This window comes from Plecotus auritus, assembly GCF_963455305.1.
Source record: "Plecotus auritus genome assembly, chromosome: 6".
NCBI lineage: Eukaryota > Metazoa > Chordata > Mammalia > Chiroptera > Vespertilionidae > Plecotus > Plecotus auritus.
In genome coordinates this window covers 71,964,884-71,981,341 of record NC_137773.1, presented here as the reverse complement: position 1 = coordinate 71,981,341, position 16,458 = coordinate 71,964,884, and the positions used below count along the sequence as shown (strand labels likewise).

Sequence of the window (16,458 nt, the reverse complement as noted above, 5' to 3'; positions counted from 1 at the left end):
TGTTACAAAAAAGATTTCCTTCTTTTTTAAGGCCATATAGTATTCCATTGTGTAAATGTACCATAGCTTTTTTATCTACTCATGTACTGATGAACATTCAGGCTGTTTCCAGATCTTAGCTATCTATATATATAAAAGGCTAATATGCTAAGTGTCTCTCCTACCATCCAACTGGTCACTATGATGCACACTGACCACCAGGGGGCAGACACTCAACACAGGAGCTGCCGAGCTGCAGTGACTTGGCAGCAGTGGTTCTCAGGTGACTCACCCCGAAACCATAGAGGAGGGAGCCCAATTTCACCTTCGGTCATGGGTTATGTTGTTGCTGGGGCACTGTCGGCCCCGAATCTGGTTTACTGCACACTTGCATTTTTGTTCCACACCCTGGGTGATAGCAACTTTGCAGAGTGCCTTCTCTCACTCCAGGACCCCTTGGGGGATGTCGGAGAGCCATTTTTGGCCTGACCCCCACAGGCCAGGCCAAGGGACCCCACCTGCCGGAGGGACCCTGCTCACTCTGCAGATGCCCAGAAGGGACTGTGGAGGTTGGCTCCAGGGCGTGTCCGGCCCATCTCGCCCAGTCTCACCCACAGGCCAGCTTCTAATTAATTTTCTTTCAATGTGCACGAATCCATGCATCGGGTCGCTATTTGTAAATAACACTGCTATGAACATAGGGATGCATATATTCTTTCTGATTGGTATTTCAGGATTCTTAGGATATATTCCCAGAAGTGAGATTGCTGGGTCAAAAGGTAGTTCCATTTTTAATTAAAAAAAAATATTTTTATTGATTTTTTTTAGAGAGAGAGGGAGAAACATCAATGTGAGAGCAGAACATCAATCATCTGCCTCCTGACCAGGAATTTCAGGGGTAACCTTTTGGTACACCATCCAGGGCTCCATTTTTAATTTTTTGAAGTAACTCCATACTGTTTTTCGCAGTGGCTGCATCTGCATTCCCACCAGCAATGCACTAGGGTTCCATTGTCTCCATATCTTTGCCAGCACTATTGTTTGCTGATTTACTGTTGGTAGCATTCTGGCAGGTGTGAGGAGATATTTCAATGTGGTTTTAACTTGCATCTCTCTGATGATTAATGACATTGAGCATTTTTCATATGTCTATTGGCCATCAGTATGTCCTCTTTGGAGATATGTATATTCAGGTCCTTTATCCATTTCTAAAAAATATATTTTTATTATTAATTTCAGAAAGAAAGGGAGAGGGAAAGAGAGATAAAAACATCAGCAATGAAAGAGAATCATCTATTGGCTGCCTCCTGCACACACCTCACTGGAGATAGAACCTGCAACCTGGGCATGTGCCCTGACCGGGAATCAAACCATGACCTCCTGGTTCATAGGTCAATGCTCTACCACTGTGCAACACCAGCTGGGTCATTTGTCCATTTTTTAAATTGAATTGTTTGTCTTCCTGGTGTTGAGTTATATAGTTATTATTTATTTATTTACTTACTTATTTATTCATTTCCATCTCCAATTATCATCCTACACCCTCTTCCATCTCCACCGCCCCCCCCCCCATCCCTACTGTCTGGCAAATATAAACACAAACAATTTTAAAATTTACATACGGTTTTATAATTTTTTCCTATTAATGTGTTTTGAAGAACTTTTTATTTCAAACTAGGAATAAACTTTACAAAATATTTTTCTTAATATTCCATTATATATTTATCTTTCCATTTTTAGTATTTATGTTTCCATTATTTTACCATTATAACCTGTGCTGTGATAAGCATAATTTTATCAGAATCTCTCTACACTTTTTTAATTACTTAGAGAATTGTTGGATCAAAGACTATGAAAAATTTTAGGGTTTTTGATATACATTTGATATTCATTTTAATATACATTCTCATATAAAAGGGCTGTCCAAAATTTTATTCTTATTTTAACATTAATACAAATAATAATACGTTATTGATTTACCAAACTCTTATGTGAAAAAAACTGTGCTGAGTTACATAGTGAGTCATCGACCCAGGATGTACCCGAGAACCTGCCTGTTTATCCATTCAGCTATAAATGATTAGCATCATCAGTGTATCAGAGTGCTTGTTTTCTTCTTAATTCCTCTCAATCAGAGGTTTTAATCTCAATTCTTTGAACACCAGTGATATGAGCTTCTTTCCAAAATTTTGAGTCCACTTGTGTTTGTTCTCCTATGAATTTCTTTTATGTCCTTTACTATTGCTTATTCATTGCTGAGAGCTATTTACAACATCACATCTTTGTCATATATGTTTAAAATATTTTCTTAGTCTTTATTCTCTATTTTGTGCTTAAGGAAGTTTATTTTTTCTGCATGTTATTGATGTAGACCTCTCTCTCCAGGGATATCTTTTTACCTCTGGTTAGGCTGTGTCACTCCCAGGAGGAGTTAACATCACTTAATTGGTACTCTGGAGTTCCTGAGATGATCCATTGTCTCCATATTGCGGAGGTGGAAGGTGAAGGAGAGTTAAAGAAGGACATGACCTGAGTTCTGGACAAGAAAGTTTGTTACAGCGATTGGCTATGGCAACATTCTCTTTTGCATACTGTAGTCCAGATATTACAATTTTAGACATGATGACTTTGAACCCCTTTTTGACTTATTATTTTTCTTCTTGGAATCACTGAGCAAAAGTTACATTGATTTTTCTATAAAGCATAGCATGCTACTCTCCTGGTCAATTTTCATAATTATACCACACTTAGCCTAGTTTAATAAAAGATATATATCCTAATAGGATATTAGTTTGAAATGGTTTTTCTTAGACCCAACCTCACAGATTTGGAATGCCAGAAGACTGTTTTTCAGCATATGGATTAAGAAAATAATAGCTGAAGAGATTAGCTAAAGAATATATATATATGCATAGCCTGTGGACACAGACAACAGTGTGGTGATGGCCAGAGGGAAGGGGGATGGGGGCTGGATGGATGTGGGCAAAGGCAGGGGAAATGGGGGACATTTGTAATAGTGTCAACAATAAAAAGAGTAAGCCCAACCAATGTGGTTCAGTGGTTGAGCATTGATCTATGAACCAGGAGGTCAGGGTTCGATTCCAGTCAGGGTACATGTAGGGGTTGCAGGTTGTGGGCTTGATCCCCAGTGTGGGGCATTGCAGGAGGCAGCCAATCAGTGATTCTCTCTTGTCATTGATGTTTCTATCTCCCCCTCCCTCTCCCTTTCTCTCTGAAATCAATAAAATATATATTTTAAAAAAACAATAAAAAGTAAGAAAAGAAAGAAAGTGATAGTTGAAGATAGAAAGAAGAAAGAAGGGAATGTTGAATTATCATGCCTGTATAAATATAGATGTTTACATTTAATTATTTAGGACCCCTAGGGTCCTCTGTAATGCTCTACTTCAATGTGCTAAGTAGTGAACTAGTGGCTTAAGATATTAAATACTTCTTTCAAAAAACATCGTATTGAAAGATGTTCTCTCTTTGCCACATCTACTGAGAAGAGGAAGAGCATTCTCAGTAATCAGACAGTCGACGTTCCAGAAAATGCGGACATCACTGTGAAGGGACACACAGTTGTTATGAAAGGCCCCAGGCACCCTGCAAAGGGACGTCAATCACATCAATGTAGAACTCGGTCTCCTTGGAAAGAAAAAGAAGAGGCTCCAGATTGTCCAAGTAGGGGGAAATGGAGAGGAACTGGCTGCTATTTGCACTATCTGTAGTCACTACGGAACATGAGCAAGGGTGTTACGCTGGGCTTCTGTCACAGAACAAGGCCTTTGTATACTCACTTCCCCATTGAGGTTATTATTCGGGAAGATGGTTCTCTTGTTGAAATTGGAAATCTCTTGGGTGAAATCTGCAAAGTTCAGATGAGTATCTCAAGCTCAGAAAGAGGAGTTAATTCTTGAAAGAAATGACATTGAACTTGTATCAAATTTAGCTGCTTTGATTCAGCAAACCAGATAGTTAAAAACAAGATTATCCAAAAAGAATTTTGGATAGTACCTATGTTTCTAAAAAGGGAACAGTTGAGCAGTCTGATGAATATGATCTCAGTTGTCCAGCTGTAGAAACAACAAAATGCCAAATGGTTCCTCAGACTCCTTTGTGACGTTTAAAAGCTGTGTGTTAGAAAAAAAAAATCAAATGTTTTATCATGGAAACGTTTGTTTTATTGTTAATTTTTCTTATTTTTTTTAAAGACAAATGCAGAAAAATTTATTGAGGAAAACCAAAAGAGACAGCTTGCTAAACTAGAGAAAAAAGAGGAAGAAAGATGGAAAAACTTGTCAGTATATATTGAAAAGGAAATGAAAGAAAATCCTAATTCTGGAATAAAAAAACTAGAAGATTTTCTCCAAACATGCCCTGTTAAATCTGTAAAATTTGCTGCAGAAATGGTAGGATTGGATGCCTGTTTCAAATTATGGATGGAATGCTGTTTAAAACCAGGTAAATAAAATACAAATTTTAGAAATACCTTGAAATAAAAGGTCAATAAGAACAGAGCAAAAGAATTGATACTGGCCACATATACTGTTTTTTCTGGCCTGTATGATTTCAGAAACTCTTGATGTGTAAAGGGTAAGAAGATTTCCTTTTGTTTGATTCACTAATAACATGGCTATGTGTGAATGTGATGGGTATTGGTGAATAGATTTCACCTGAAATTCAATTCAGTACACAGTTCTTCAAGGCCAGTCATGAGCTGAGTACCTTATTAGGTGTCCATGGGCTTCCAACCAGAAGAACACAGGACCTGCTCTGAAGGTGCTTAATGATAGTCTCCTAAGGGACTCAGGCACATGCTGAACTACCTGAAACATAGTGTTGATAACCACAACCAAAGCTATATACAGTACATTTTCATGTAAAGTCATCTGTAGGTTCTGTGACTTTAAGAAAATCAATGTATAGTGAAACTAATTTTACTACAGGCTAATTGATATTAACTGGACTTAAGTTCCTAAGGCACCTCGTTAATGTTATACTGAAATGACGTTGAATAAAATATTATTCGAGGGCCTAGCATATATAGGGTGTCCCAAAAATGTATACACATTTTGAATAATTACAAAGGCAGCGTTTATTAAAATGCATTGCATTTTCAAAATTGAGCTATTACCTGTTAAAGTGTATATACATTTTTGGGGGGACACCTTGTATATGTATATAAATTCTCACAATTCTCTGAGGTGGTTCCATTACCCTAATATTACATGTAAGAAATTGAAGTTCTAGGAGAACAAATTACATGCCCAAATGTCAGTGACAGAGCAAGAACTTTAATACAGCATCCTTCCTCCAAGAGGTATGCACAAATTAAATAATTAGTAAATTTGGGCACAAGTGTTTGGATGAGAACCAGAGAATGAATATTTTTTATTGGGGAGAAAATGAAAGATATTTATCTTTTAATTGTGTTCACAGGAAAGTAAATATTAAAAGAAAAAGAAATGTTGCCCTGGCCAGTGTTGCTAAGTGGTTAGAGCATCAGCCTGCTCACCAAAGGGTTGAGGGTTTGATTCCTGCTCAAGGGCACCTACCTAAGGTTGCAGGTTCGATCTTGGCCCTTGTGGGTCGCATGTGAGAGGCAACCAATCGATGTGTCTCTCTCACATTGATGTTTCTCTCTCTCCTCCCTCTCTCCTTTCTACTCTCTGTAAAAACCAATGGAAAAATATTCTTGGGTGAGGATTAACAACAACAAAAAGAATACAAAAAGTCCATTCACTCATTCTCCATATTTATTTTTATGGTTAATAATAACTGCTGCCATTATTGTATAATTTTTATATAAATTAATTTATTTAATCCTTATAGCAACCGCATGAGGTGAGACCTAATATTAGTATCCCCAATTTCTATAAAAAGAAAATGAAGTTTAGAAATGGAACTTTTCAAGTTCCCAAATCAAGTACAGGCAAGTTAAAATTGAATTTCAGATAAGTAGCAATTTTTTTTTTTTACTGTAAGTAAATGTCATGAATATATATCTCAAACTGTATTGCCTGTATTTTTATTTGCTGAAGCTGGCAATTCTACTCTTACTTGAGGCCACGCTCTTAGCTGTAATGTAATTGACTAGTAATTATGAATTCCTCAGTTATTATCAGTGATTCATATGATTATGCTTTTCTTATCCTGCAATAAAATTAAATCAGCTTTGGGGTTTTTACTGTCAATATCTTATATAACATGGTATGTATGACAATGTTTCTTTTAAGCTGAAACAGAATCCAGAGATATGAACATAATAATTAACTTGATGAAAAGGATTCATATAATCCATCAAAAATATTCAGAACTATTAAAAAATACAGATCGACAAAAACTAGCCAAATATTTAAAATATGTTGGATTTGACAACTTGGCATACTCATTATATCCTCAGGTAGGTGCTATAGAAAATATTACGTGACATTCATATATGTGTGTGTGTAAAATATTCTATGGAATGTATTCAGAATTAAAGTCTATTAGATTAAATTGATGATTAGCTATGTATCATCCTGTATAGACACAGATCTAATAATTTTTATGGATGTGGTTTTACATAGAATAAATGTTTTATTTGTACTAAGGGTGCTATGGTCTAAATGTTTGTGTCCCCTTTCCCAAATTCATATATTAAAATTTAAACTCCTAGAGTGGTGGTATTTGAAACTGGAGCCTTTGGAAGGTATTAGGTCATGAGGGTGGAGCCCTCACTAACAGTATTAGTGCCCTTAAAAAGAGACCCCACATTAAGGTGGCTAGGAAGGACTGAGTGCTATGTTGGCAATTTACTCTTAAAAGGTTCCAGACAGAAGTTTCTTTATACTGAACTTGCAACTTTTCTGAAAGTTTGAAATTGATTTTAAATAAAAATGTATTAATGAACACACACAAACGCGCGCGCGCGCACACACACACACACACACACACGGACCCCAGAAAGCTAGCTCCTTCTTTTGTCATATGCAAAAACATGGCCATGTAAGGGAGGCTCTCAGCAGACACCAGATCTGCTATGAGAAGAAAATGTTGTTTGCAAGCCATTCAGTTATGCTTCTAGCAGCCTGAATGGATTAAACATAGGGGGTCCCCATTTTACTTAGAGTAAATTTTTTATCAAAGCCCACAGCATCCTACATATCTGGTCCCTGATTACCAATTTGTTATCATTTCAAATCATTCTGTTTGTTGAGTGAATAGGATTCCTTTTTGCCTCAGTATTGAATCAGCTGTTTCTTCTATATGAATGTTTATTCCCTCAGATCTTAGCATAGCTTGCTCCTTTGTTGTTAATGCTGTTGGTTTTTTAAAAAATATATTTTTATTGATTTCAGAGAGGGAAAGATAGATAGAAATATCAATGATAAGAGAATCATTGATCAGCTGTCTCCTGCACACCCCCTACTGGGGATCAGCCCACAACCTGGGAATTGAACCCTGACTTCCTGGTTCAACACTCAACCACTAAGCCACACTGGCCGAGCTGTTGTTAATGTTTTGGGTGAAACACCATGATATCAACGGAACATTTTATGGTTGGCTTGAGACTATGCAAGCTTACGCAGCATATCCTCAACTCTTGCCCCCACCCATGAAGTCACTTATAAATTTATTTCTCTCTCTTAACAGCACATGTCACTATCTAATTCATTGTGTGTATGTTTTGTACACTAGTTTATTGTTTGTTTCTCAAAATGAGAGTAATGAGAATAAGTTCTACAGAAGCAGGGCCATATTATTACTTGTTTATTGCGGTGCCTCTAGAAGGAATAATTAAGGGAAGGACAGGTAAAGAGAAGGAAAGAATTCTCCTATAAATGTGATTTTTGCCTGTAAATTTTGTCTGTTTATCTGGGAGACTTCTGAAGACTTCTGGAAAGAACTTAAATTAGAAATGAATTAACTTAATTTTTCCCCCTAGGAAAATTTTACTTACAATGATTTCTATTTGATGTTCTTACATATATTGACTCCTTTAAACCTCTTCTTTGTTTTCAGCTCTTACTTCAAAAGAATGTGTTTGAAAAGAAATGTTTTTTTAAGTCACAATACCCCTCAAATAATGACTTGAGAGTCATGAGATAGTATATTTAGAAATGGGGCAGCTGCACTTGTGTTATTGCTTGATCTTGGTCAAGTGGACATGCATTTAGTTCCTAGAGGAATGGAAGGGGGTGGGGGCGAGGAGAAAAGATGTATAGTTAGCCCTGCATTTCCTTCTGAACTAGTTCTTCCTTTAATGCTTTATAACTTTTCCAAGTCTTCATACTGACCCACCACAGAGATCTAGCCTTTTGCAAGTTTGCCCAGTCCTGAAGAATGCTAACAGGGTCCATAAATCCTTTCTGCCTGCATCTTGTTCCTATAATCTCAGGATGCCTTGGGGCCACTCCTGGGCAGTTCTGTAGACCTCTTTGGATAGCTCTCCCAGGTGGCTTTTGTTCTCCTCTATCATAGTTCACATCCAGCATGGCAAAAGCCCTGCCTTTTGATTACCCAAGTGCCATAGCTAAAATTCAACGGCAATATTTAACAAGGCTTTTGAAGCCTTGTGATATAGAAATGCATTACACTATACCAAAATATCTCAATGCAGAATGTAAAATGAGTTAATAACCTAGGTCCAAACCTAGATCCAACCACAGTATGGACATCTCTTTCTTTGGTTGTTCTATCTGTACCCCATATTGCAAGAGTATAGGGCATATTTCCCACTGAGGGAGAGCTGTTTTCCTACTCTTTGAGAGACCTGAGAAATTGGGGAATGGGGGGGGGGGGAGTTTTCCAAAACAAATTCACAAGCTCCAGGAAAGTAATTCTTTCTTTCTTAAGATAATAATAATAATAATAATAATAATAATCCTATATAATAAGAGAGAAATATGCAAATTAGGATGGGACATCACAGCCAGCTCAGAGCACGCCCCCAGCCCCAGCTGACACACACCACACACCAGGGCTGGGGGCAGGCTCTGAGCTGCCGAGGCCCCAGCCCTTGCACCCCCCAGTTCTGAGGCCACTCCCGCCAGGGTTTCACAAGCAGGCACACCACACACCACGCCACCTGCCCTGGGAGCAAGGCCCCCAGGGGACCACGGACCCACCCAGGGGGGCGTGCTCCGAGCCGCTGTAGCCAGACTGTGGCTTAGGTGCACGGGGAGCGGGGAGCGGGCCTAAGCTGTCAGTAGGACATCCCCTGAGGGCTCCCAGACTGTGAGAGGGGGAAGGCTGGGCTGAGGGACACCACGCAGTGCACAAATTTCATGCACCGGGCCTCTAGTAGTAGTAGTAATAAAAATAATAATAAACCTAGATGATAGAATTCTAGCTCCTCACTATTTCCAACTCCAGATCTAGAGTTTCTTCTCCAGCTCTGAAATAGGGTATTTACTTTATTATTGCATGATCAAAGCTATTACATTTTTTCTTTTTTCTTAAACAAGAAAGTAAGTAGAAAAATGCTGGTAATTTAAATTTTTTAACTAACCCAGCCAGTGTGCTCATTGGTTGAGCATTGACCCATGAACCAGGTGGTCATGGTTCTATTCCGGAGAGGGTGCATGCTTGGGTAGCAAGGAGTATGCAGGAGGCGGTCAAACAATGATTCTCTCATCATTAATGTTTCTATCCCACTCTCCCTCTCCCTTCCTCTCTCTGAAATCAATAAAAATATATATTTAAAAATTTTAATTATATTTTTGATAATTTTTAAATGAAAGTTTTTCTTCTTCCAACCATCAATATTTAAAAACATGTTGTGTAGTTAATTCCTAACCAGAACACCATCAGATATAAATTTATATGTCTCATGCTTTGCCAATATTATCATAATCAAGTGTTATTAAAACTTCAAGAAAGCAGTCATGCCAAATATGTTAGTTTGTTGTGATGGTGGATTCCTCAGTGATAAGAGTCATTTAACCACTTTTAATAAATCCTTTACTAAAGATGGATGCCCTTTTACTATTGGCAAGAGTTCCTCAATTGAAACACACATTTTATTCTGTGTGTGTGTGTGTGTGTGTGTGTGTGTGTGTGTGTGTGTAGGGAATTGTTCATATTTAACAATTTTCAAAGTTTATGCTGATTGATAGTTAAAAGATTAACTTCATACTGCATTTTACTTACATTCTATGAAACGTGGACTCTGCACATAAAATAGTATCTAAAATTATAGTAAGGATATAGTATCCAGCCCTAGCCGGTTTGGCTCACTGGATAGAGCATCGGCCTGGAAATTGAAGGGTTCCAGGTTTGATTCTGGTCAAGGGCATGTACCTTGGTTGTGGGCACATCCCCAGTGGGGGGTGTGCAGGAGGCAGCTGATCAATGTTTCTCTCTCATAGATGTTTCTAACTCTCTATCCCTCTCCCTTCCTCTCTGTAAAAAATCAATAAAAATATATTTTAAAAAAGATATAGTATTTATATCTTATTCTTCACTGCTAATTCTGAACACTTGTAAAACATAAAATAATCTTGTTGAAGCAAACTACAACATGATTGATAATTTCCTTGCCGAGATTAAAAATTGTAAACATGAAAATCTACTATGTCATATTTACTTAGGTACAGGAATTCAGTACTGAGAAGGATATTTCTAAATATTCAGTTTGTATGGGAGCAGCTCGGTTTCAATTAACATATATGGGCCATTACTTACTTCGAGAAGAAAGAAGTGATCCAGATCCCAGGGTGCATCATTTTATACCAGACACATGGCAGGTATTTACTGAAAAGATCTGCAGCATGGAAAAGGGAGGAAACTCGATGGAAACAGTTGGCTCACATCATATTGTGTGTTCACCACCCCAAGTCAAGTGTTCTTTCATCATCATGAACCCCATTTACTCTCTACCTCCCCCCACCCCATTTTCCCTTTGGTCAGTGGTCGGCAAATTCATTAGTCAACAGAGCCAAATATCAACAGTACAACGATTGAAATTTCTTTTGAGAGCCAAATTTTTTAAACTTAAACTTCTTCTAAGGCCACTTCTTCAAAATAGACTCACCCAGGCCATGGTATTTTGTGGACGAGCCACACTCAAGGGGCCAAAGAGCCGCATGTGGCTCGCGAGCCGCAGTTTGCCGACCATGGCCTTTGGTAATCACCATGCTGTTGTCTGTCTATGATGTTTTTATTTATTTATTTATTTATTTATTTATTTATTTATTTATTTTGCTTAATCCCTTCATTTTTTCACTCAGCACCCCTCCCCTTTCCCTCTGACAGCTGTCAGTCTGTTCACTGCATCTATGCCATCCTGTACCCTACTATGTCTCATAAGGAACTGTAAATACCAATTTGCCTGAAATATAGTTGTATTAAAATTTGACACTAAGTATATATTTTCAAAATGAAATGTGATTTTTTTTTTAATCTAGAGGGAACTTCTTGATGTGGTAGATAACAATGAATCTGCTGTAATTGTTGCCCCGACATCATCAGGAAAAACCTATGCTTCTTACTACTGCATGGAGAAAATCCTGAGAGAGAGTGATGAAGGGGTGATTGTGTATGTTGCTCCAACAAAGGTATTGTGTGCATATGACACTCTGTATCTTACTGTAATTTTCCTCAGCTATAGTTTGTGCCCTTAATCCTGGCGAGGTACGAGAGCATACAGACTCCAGCATTGCAGTCATGGATGTGAGGGCTTGTGGGTCGTGTGGTCTTGAGCTAGTTTCTTACCTCAATTTCTCTACCTGTAAAAGGAGGATAACAATGCTTACATTTTACGGTAGTCCCCCGTTATCCATGGTTTTGCTTTCCATGGTTTTTGTTATCCATGGTCAACCATGGTCCAAAAATATTAAATGAAAATTTCCAAAAATAATCAATTCATAAGTGTTAAATAGTGTGCTGTTCTGAGTAGTATGATGAAGTCTTGCATTCTGTCCTGCCTGGGATATGAATCATCCAGTGAATCCGTGCTGTATGCACTCCCTGTCCATTAATCACTTAACTGCCCTCTTGGTTATCAGATTAACTGTCATGGTATCGGAGTGCTTGTATTCAAGTAACCTTATTTTACTTAATAATGGCCCCAAAGTGCCAAGTGCAAAAGCAGCAACACTGGCAATTTGGATATGCCAAGGAGAAGCTGTAAAATGCTTCCTTCAAGTGAAATGGCATATATGTATAGGAAAAAACATAGTACTATATATAAGGTTCACGCCTACCCCCGGATTCAGACGCCCATTGGGAGTCTTGAAGCACATGCTTTGTGGATAAGGGGGTGGGGGGGACTGTGGTACTTTTATTCTAAGTATTAAGTGAGATGATGTTTGTAAGGCATCCTTGAATATGTCTGGGTGTAAACAATGACCAATAAATGGTATCATTCACCCTTATTTTTTATTCATTTTATTGCTTAAACCTCCTTAGGTCCAGGACTTATTTAAAAAAAGGATTTAACACTTTTGAGAATTTTTCTCAAAGAAACCATTTGATATCTGTGCCAGGGTTAAGAGAGGATAGATAAATTCGTAAGAGAAAGTGGGAGAGGGAAAAACAGCCATTCTCATTTTGCTTCCATGCTCTGTAGAATAACCCCTGATTACTGCAAATGCTATAGGCTTCTTTCTTTATAGCAACCTGTGTAAAATGATGTCTAGAGGCTCTTGGCTGAGTCAGAATTTTTCTCTTCATCTAGAAGGGATTTGGCGTATTCCTTCCTCTCTCTTTCCCAAGGAGAATACTTCATTGCAGGACTTAAAGATGCAGTGAGAGAAGAAATTCAGAATGCCAGTGTTGGGAGGGATCATCTTTGTCCTATGACCCAGTCCTCTGACTTTATGGATGAGAAAACTGAGGCTCAGGGAAGTTAAGTAATGTGCAGATTATTGGAAAAACAATTAGAATTTTAAATAAAATTTCATCATCTGATTTCACCTGTTCAAGTATATATCCCATTTGCGTGGCATAGATTGTTGCTTATTGTTTTTTGCCATCACATTAATAAGAACTGTGATTTAATATACATTAAGGAAAACTTTAAAATGGAACCAGTGGGAAGCATTTGTGAAAGTAATTCTTTTATTAAGAAAGAGTTATAGCCTTAGATGGTTTGGCTCAGTGAATAGAGCGTCAGCCTACAGACTGAAGGATCCCAGGTTCTATTCCAGTCAAGGGCATATACCTGGGTTGCAGGCTCGATCCTCAGTGTGGGGTGTGCAGGAGGCAGCCAATCAATGGTTCTCTCTCATCATTGCTATTTATCTCTCTCTCCCTCTCCCTTCTTCTCTGAAATGAATAATACATATATATATATATATATATATATATATATATATATATATATATACATATATATATATATATATATATATATATAATACATACATATATATATAAAAGAAAGAGTTATAGCCCTAGCCTCTTTGGCTCTTTGGCTCAGTGGATAGAGCATCGGCCCTCAGACTGAAGGATCCCGTGTTCAAGTCTGGCCAAGGGCGTGTACCTTGGTTGTAGGCTCGATCCCTGGCCCCAGTTGGGAGGCAACCAACTGATGTGTCGCTCTCACATCAATGTTTCTCTCTGTCTCTACCCCTACCTCCTTCCACTCTTTCTAAAATTCAATGGAAAAAAATGTCCTTGGGTGAGGATTAACGAAAAAAGAAAAGAAAAGAAAAGAAAGAGTTACATAAAATTGGTACTGTACATTTGCTTGTAAAGTTGTTCTAGATACTTGTTTACTTTAAACAATTTTTTAGTGTTGTCAATAATTACTGAATAGCACATTGTGTCTTTTATGATTTAAGGCTCTTGTTAATCAAGTGGTAGGAACTATCTGCAGTCTATTTACCAAAGCACTGCCAAAAGGACTAGTGGTGTGTGGAGTGTTTACAAGAGATTACCGTCATGACACCTTGAATTGTCAGGTATGTCACCGACATGAATGCATTATAAATAATAATGCGTATTAAGGCACTTTGGTAGGCACTACAAGGTTTTAATGTGAGGATAAATTAAATTCACAATTACCCTGTGAAATATATTTATATTTTAACATTGTTTATATAATTTTTACTTAATAATGTGGTTAACTTTCAAAAAATTGTATTTTCTATAATAAATAAATTCTTTTCTGAAATTTCAATATGAGAAAATTTCAAATCTTTCAATGGTGATGGTTTCAAACTGTGATGATTTTATATTCCTAGTGTACTATGTGGGAGAATGTTTCTTAATGAAATAAGCTTAACTTTTTTAATATATCAACCATAACATACATTTGTTACTCACATTTATTTTTCCACAGATGAGATGGTTGTTTGAATGGAAATGCTTACATACTGTGTAATCTAAATATTTTATTGATGTTTAAAAGGAAGGGAAGGGTGGGGTCTGGGTGGAGGGGAGCAAAGAGAGGGAATGAGAGACATCTGTAATAATGTCAACAATTAAAAAAAGTTAAAGCTTGAGATTTTAAAAAACCAAGTCAATGGTTTCCTTTTTTAAAAAAACAGATATTGGTGACAGTGCCTCAGTGCTTGGAAATACTCTTGCTATCGCCTCGTAATCAAAAGTGGGTGAAAAGGATGAGATATGTCATCTTTGATGAGGTATGCTACCTTCATTACTATTATTCCACTAAATATTTGTATGTACATACAATATGTAGCTTATGTATTTTAGTAAAGATGGCAGTCTTATGGACAGTTATTAAAATAAACATTCAGTTTATGGAAGGGATAGACTGAATGTGTGGGTGTTAAAAGATAGATCTGGAACTAGTTGAAAAGGGAAATGGAAAAATTTCTAAAATAAGAGTGATAATAGTAGAGGGAAAGTGTCCCAGAAAGCACCAGACAAACCAATGACATTAGCAATAGACTTTTCTTCTTTTAGCCATAGAACTTTTATCCCACAAAACAAACTATCTTTTAGGAGGTACTTTCCTATTACCTATACTAGTTGCATTAATGGCTAAAATGGGTCATGTCACTCTATTGCTGGTTTCAAAGCTAAGTGCCTCATGTTGCTAGCTAGCATTCATTTGATGAATGATACCAAAAGGAAGTAAAAAACAAAATACAAATAAGAAACAAAACAAGTAAACAGACAGAAATAAACAAACAAAGGAGTCTGCAAATTTAGGAAGATGATGTAATTTGAACATGAAATTTGAGTTCTTTTCTAATATATGTACTTATTAGTTTCTAACACATTAATGTATCAAAGGTTGTACATTAATCTTAAAGCACTGCTTTAGCAACATATGAAACATTACATTTTTGTGAGTCACTTTAAAATATCTTTTAATTGCCATTATAATTTAGTTTTTGGTCCATAGGTTAATTAAAAGTATATTTAAAAATTTTTTAATATGCTTTAAAAAAAAACTATTTCCAACATAGTTATATTTAGGTCAAGTATATCTTCATATTTTTTTCATCTTTTGAAATTCAAATTGATTAATAATTTTCATATCAGCAACACATATTGAGAAAATTAGGTAAACAAGCATTTTAAATATAATTTCTGCTACCATTAAATATACAAAGTACTGCCCTAGCTAGTTTTGCTCAGTGGATAGAGCGTTGGCCTGCGAACTGAAAGGTCCCAGGTTCAATTCCAGTCAAGGGCACATGCCCGTGTTGTGGGCTTGATCCCCAGTGGAGGACTTGCAGAAGGCAGCCAATCCATGATTCTCTCTCATCATGGATGTTTCTATCCCTCTCTCCCTCTTCCTTCCTCTCTAAAATCAATAAAAAATATTTTAAAAATATATACAAAGTACTTTGGAATGTACAGGACTTTTATAAGGATACTAGAGGCCCAGTGCACAAATTCGTGCATGGGTGGGGTCCCTTGGCCTGGCTGTCAATCGGGCTGATCGAAACCGCTGGAGATATGCCAGCCATGGGGGGTGGCTGTGGAAGTGCATTGACCACCAGGGGAGCAGTTCCTGTGTTGAGCATCTGCCCCCTGATGGTCAGTGCATCGTCATAGCGACCAGTCAACCAGTCATTCGGTCAACTGGTTGTAACCAGTTTATATATATATAGATTGGCATTTATATATATATATATTGTTAAACTTTACTGAGTGATATTTAATAAGATATTCTTTAAAAAGAATAAAGTGAATAGAGATACCCAGGGAAATAGTCTATGTTTTCTCATTGGAAAATTCAATATTATGATTATAACTGCCCTGATTATGATTATAATTATGATAGATCATTTTTACACAATAGATCATTTTGGACACAAAGAGATCATTTTATACAATTAGTTCTCTAAATTCTTCTATAGATTCATTGCAATTGCAATAAAAACTCAGATTTTTTTTCCTGTCCTTTTGTGGTATTTGTATGTATGACTGTGTGTGCATGTTTGAGTGTTGTGGGGAGGAAACTGATTACCTGATTCTGAAACTCACATTGAAATGCAAAAGGGAAAAGAAATCAAGATACATTTGAAAAAGGAGATTAAGGTAGGCCAAAAAATGTATTTAAAATAG

At 37.1% G+C, this 16,458-nt stretch overlaps 1 protein-coding gene across 1 annotated transcript in view; it reads left to right on the top strand.

The window, feature by feature from the left end:
- LOC308250685 (putative ATP-dependent RNA helicase DDX60) overlaps nt 1-16,458 on the top strand; it is a gene marked incomplete at both ends in the record, with an annotated part of 79,164 nt that overhangs the window by 25,849 nt on the left and 36,857 nt on the right. Inside the window, 6 exons of the mRNA XM_080673378.1 lie at nt 4,194-4,443; nt 6,219-6,385; nt 10,557-10,712; nt 11,373-11,522; nt 13,752-13,871; nt 14,460-14,555. Of these exons, the coding sequence (XP_080529504.1) occupies nt 4,194-4,443; nt 6,219-6,385; nt 10,557-10,712; nt 11,373-11,522; nt 13,752-13,871; nt 14,460-14,555 (939 nt within the window). The remainder of the gene's footprint in view (nt 1-4,193; nt 4,444-6,218; nt 6,386-10,556; nt 10,713-11,372; nt 11,523-13,751; nt 13,872-14,459; nt 14,556-16,458) is intronic.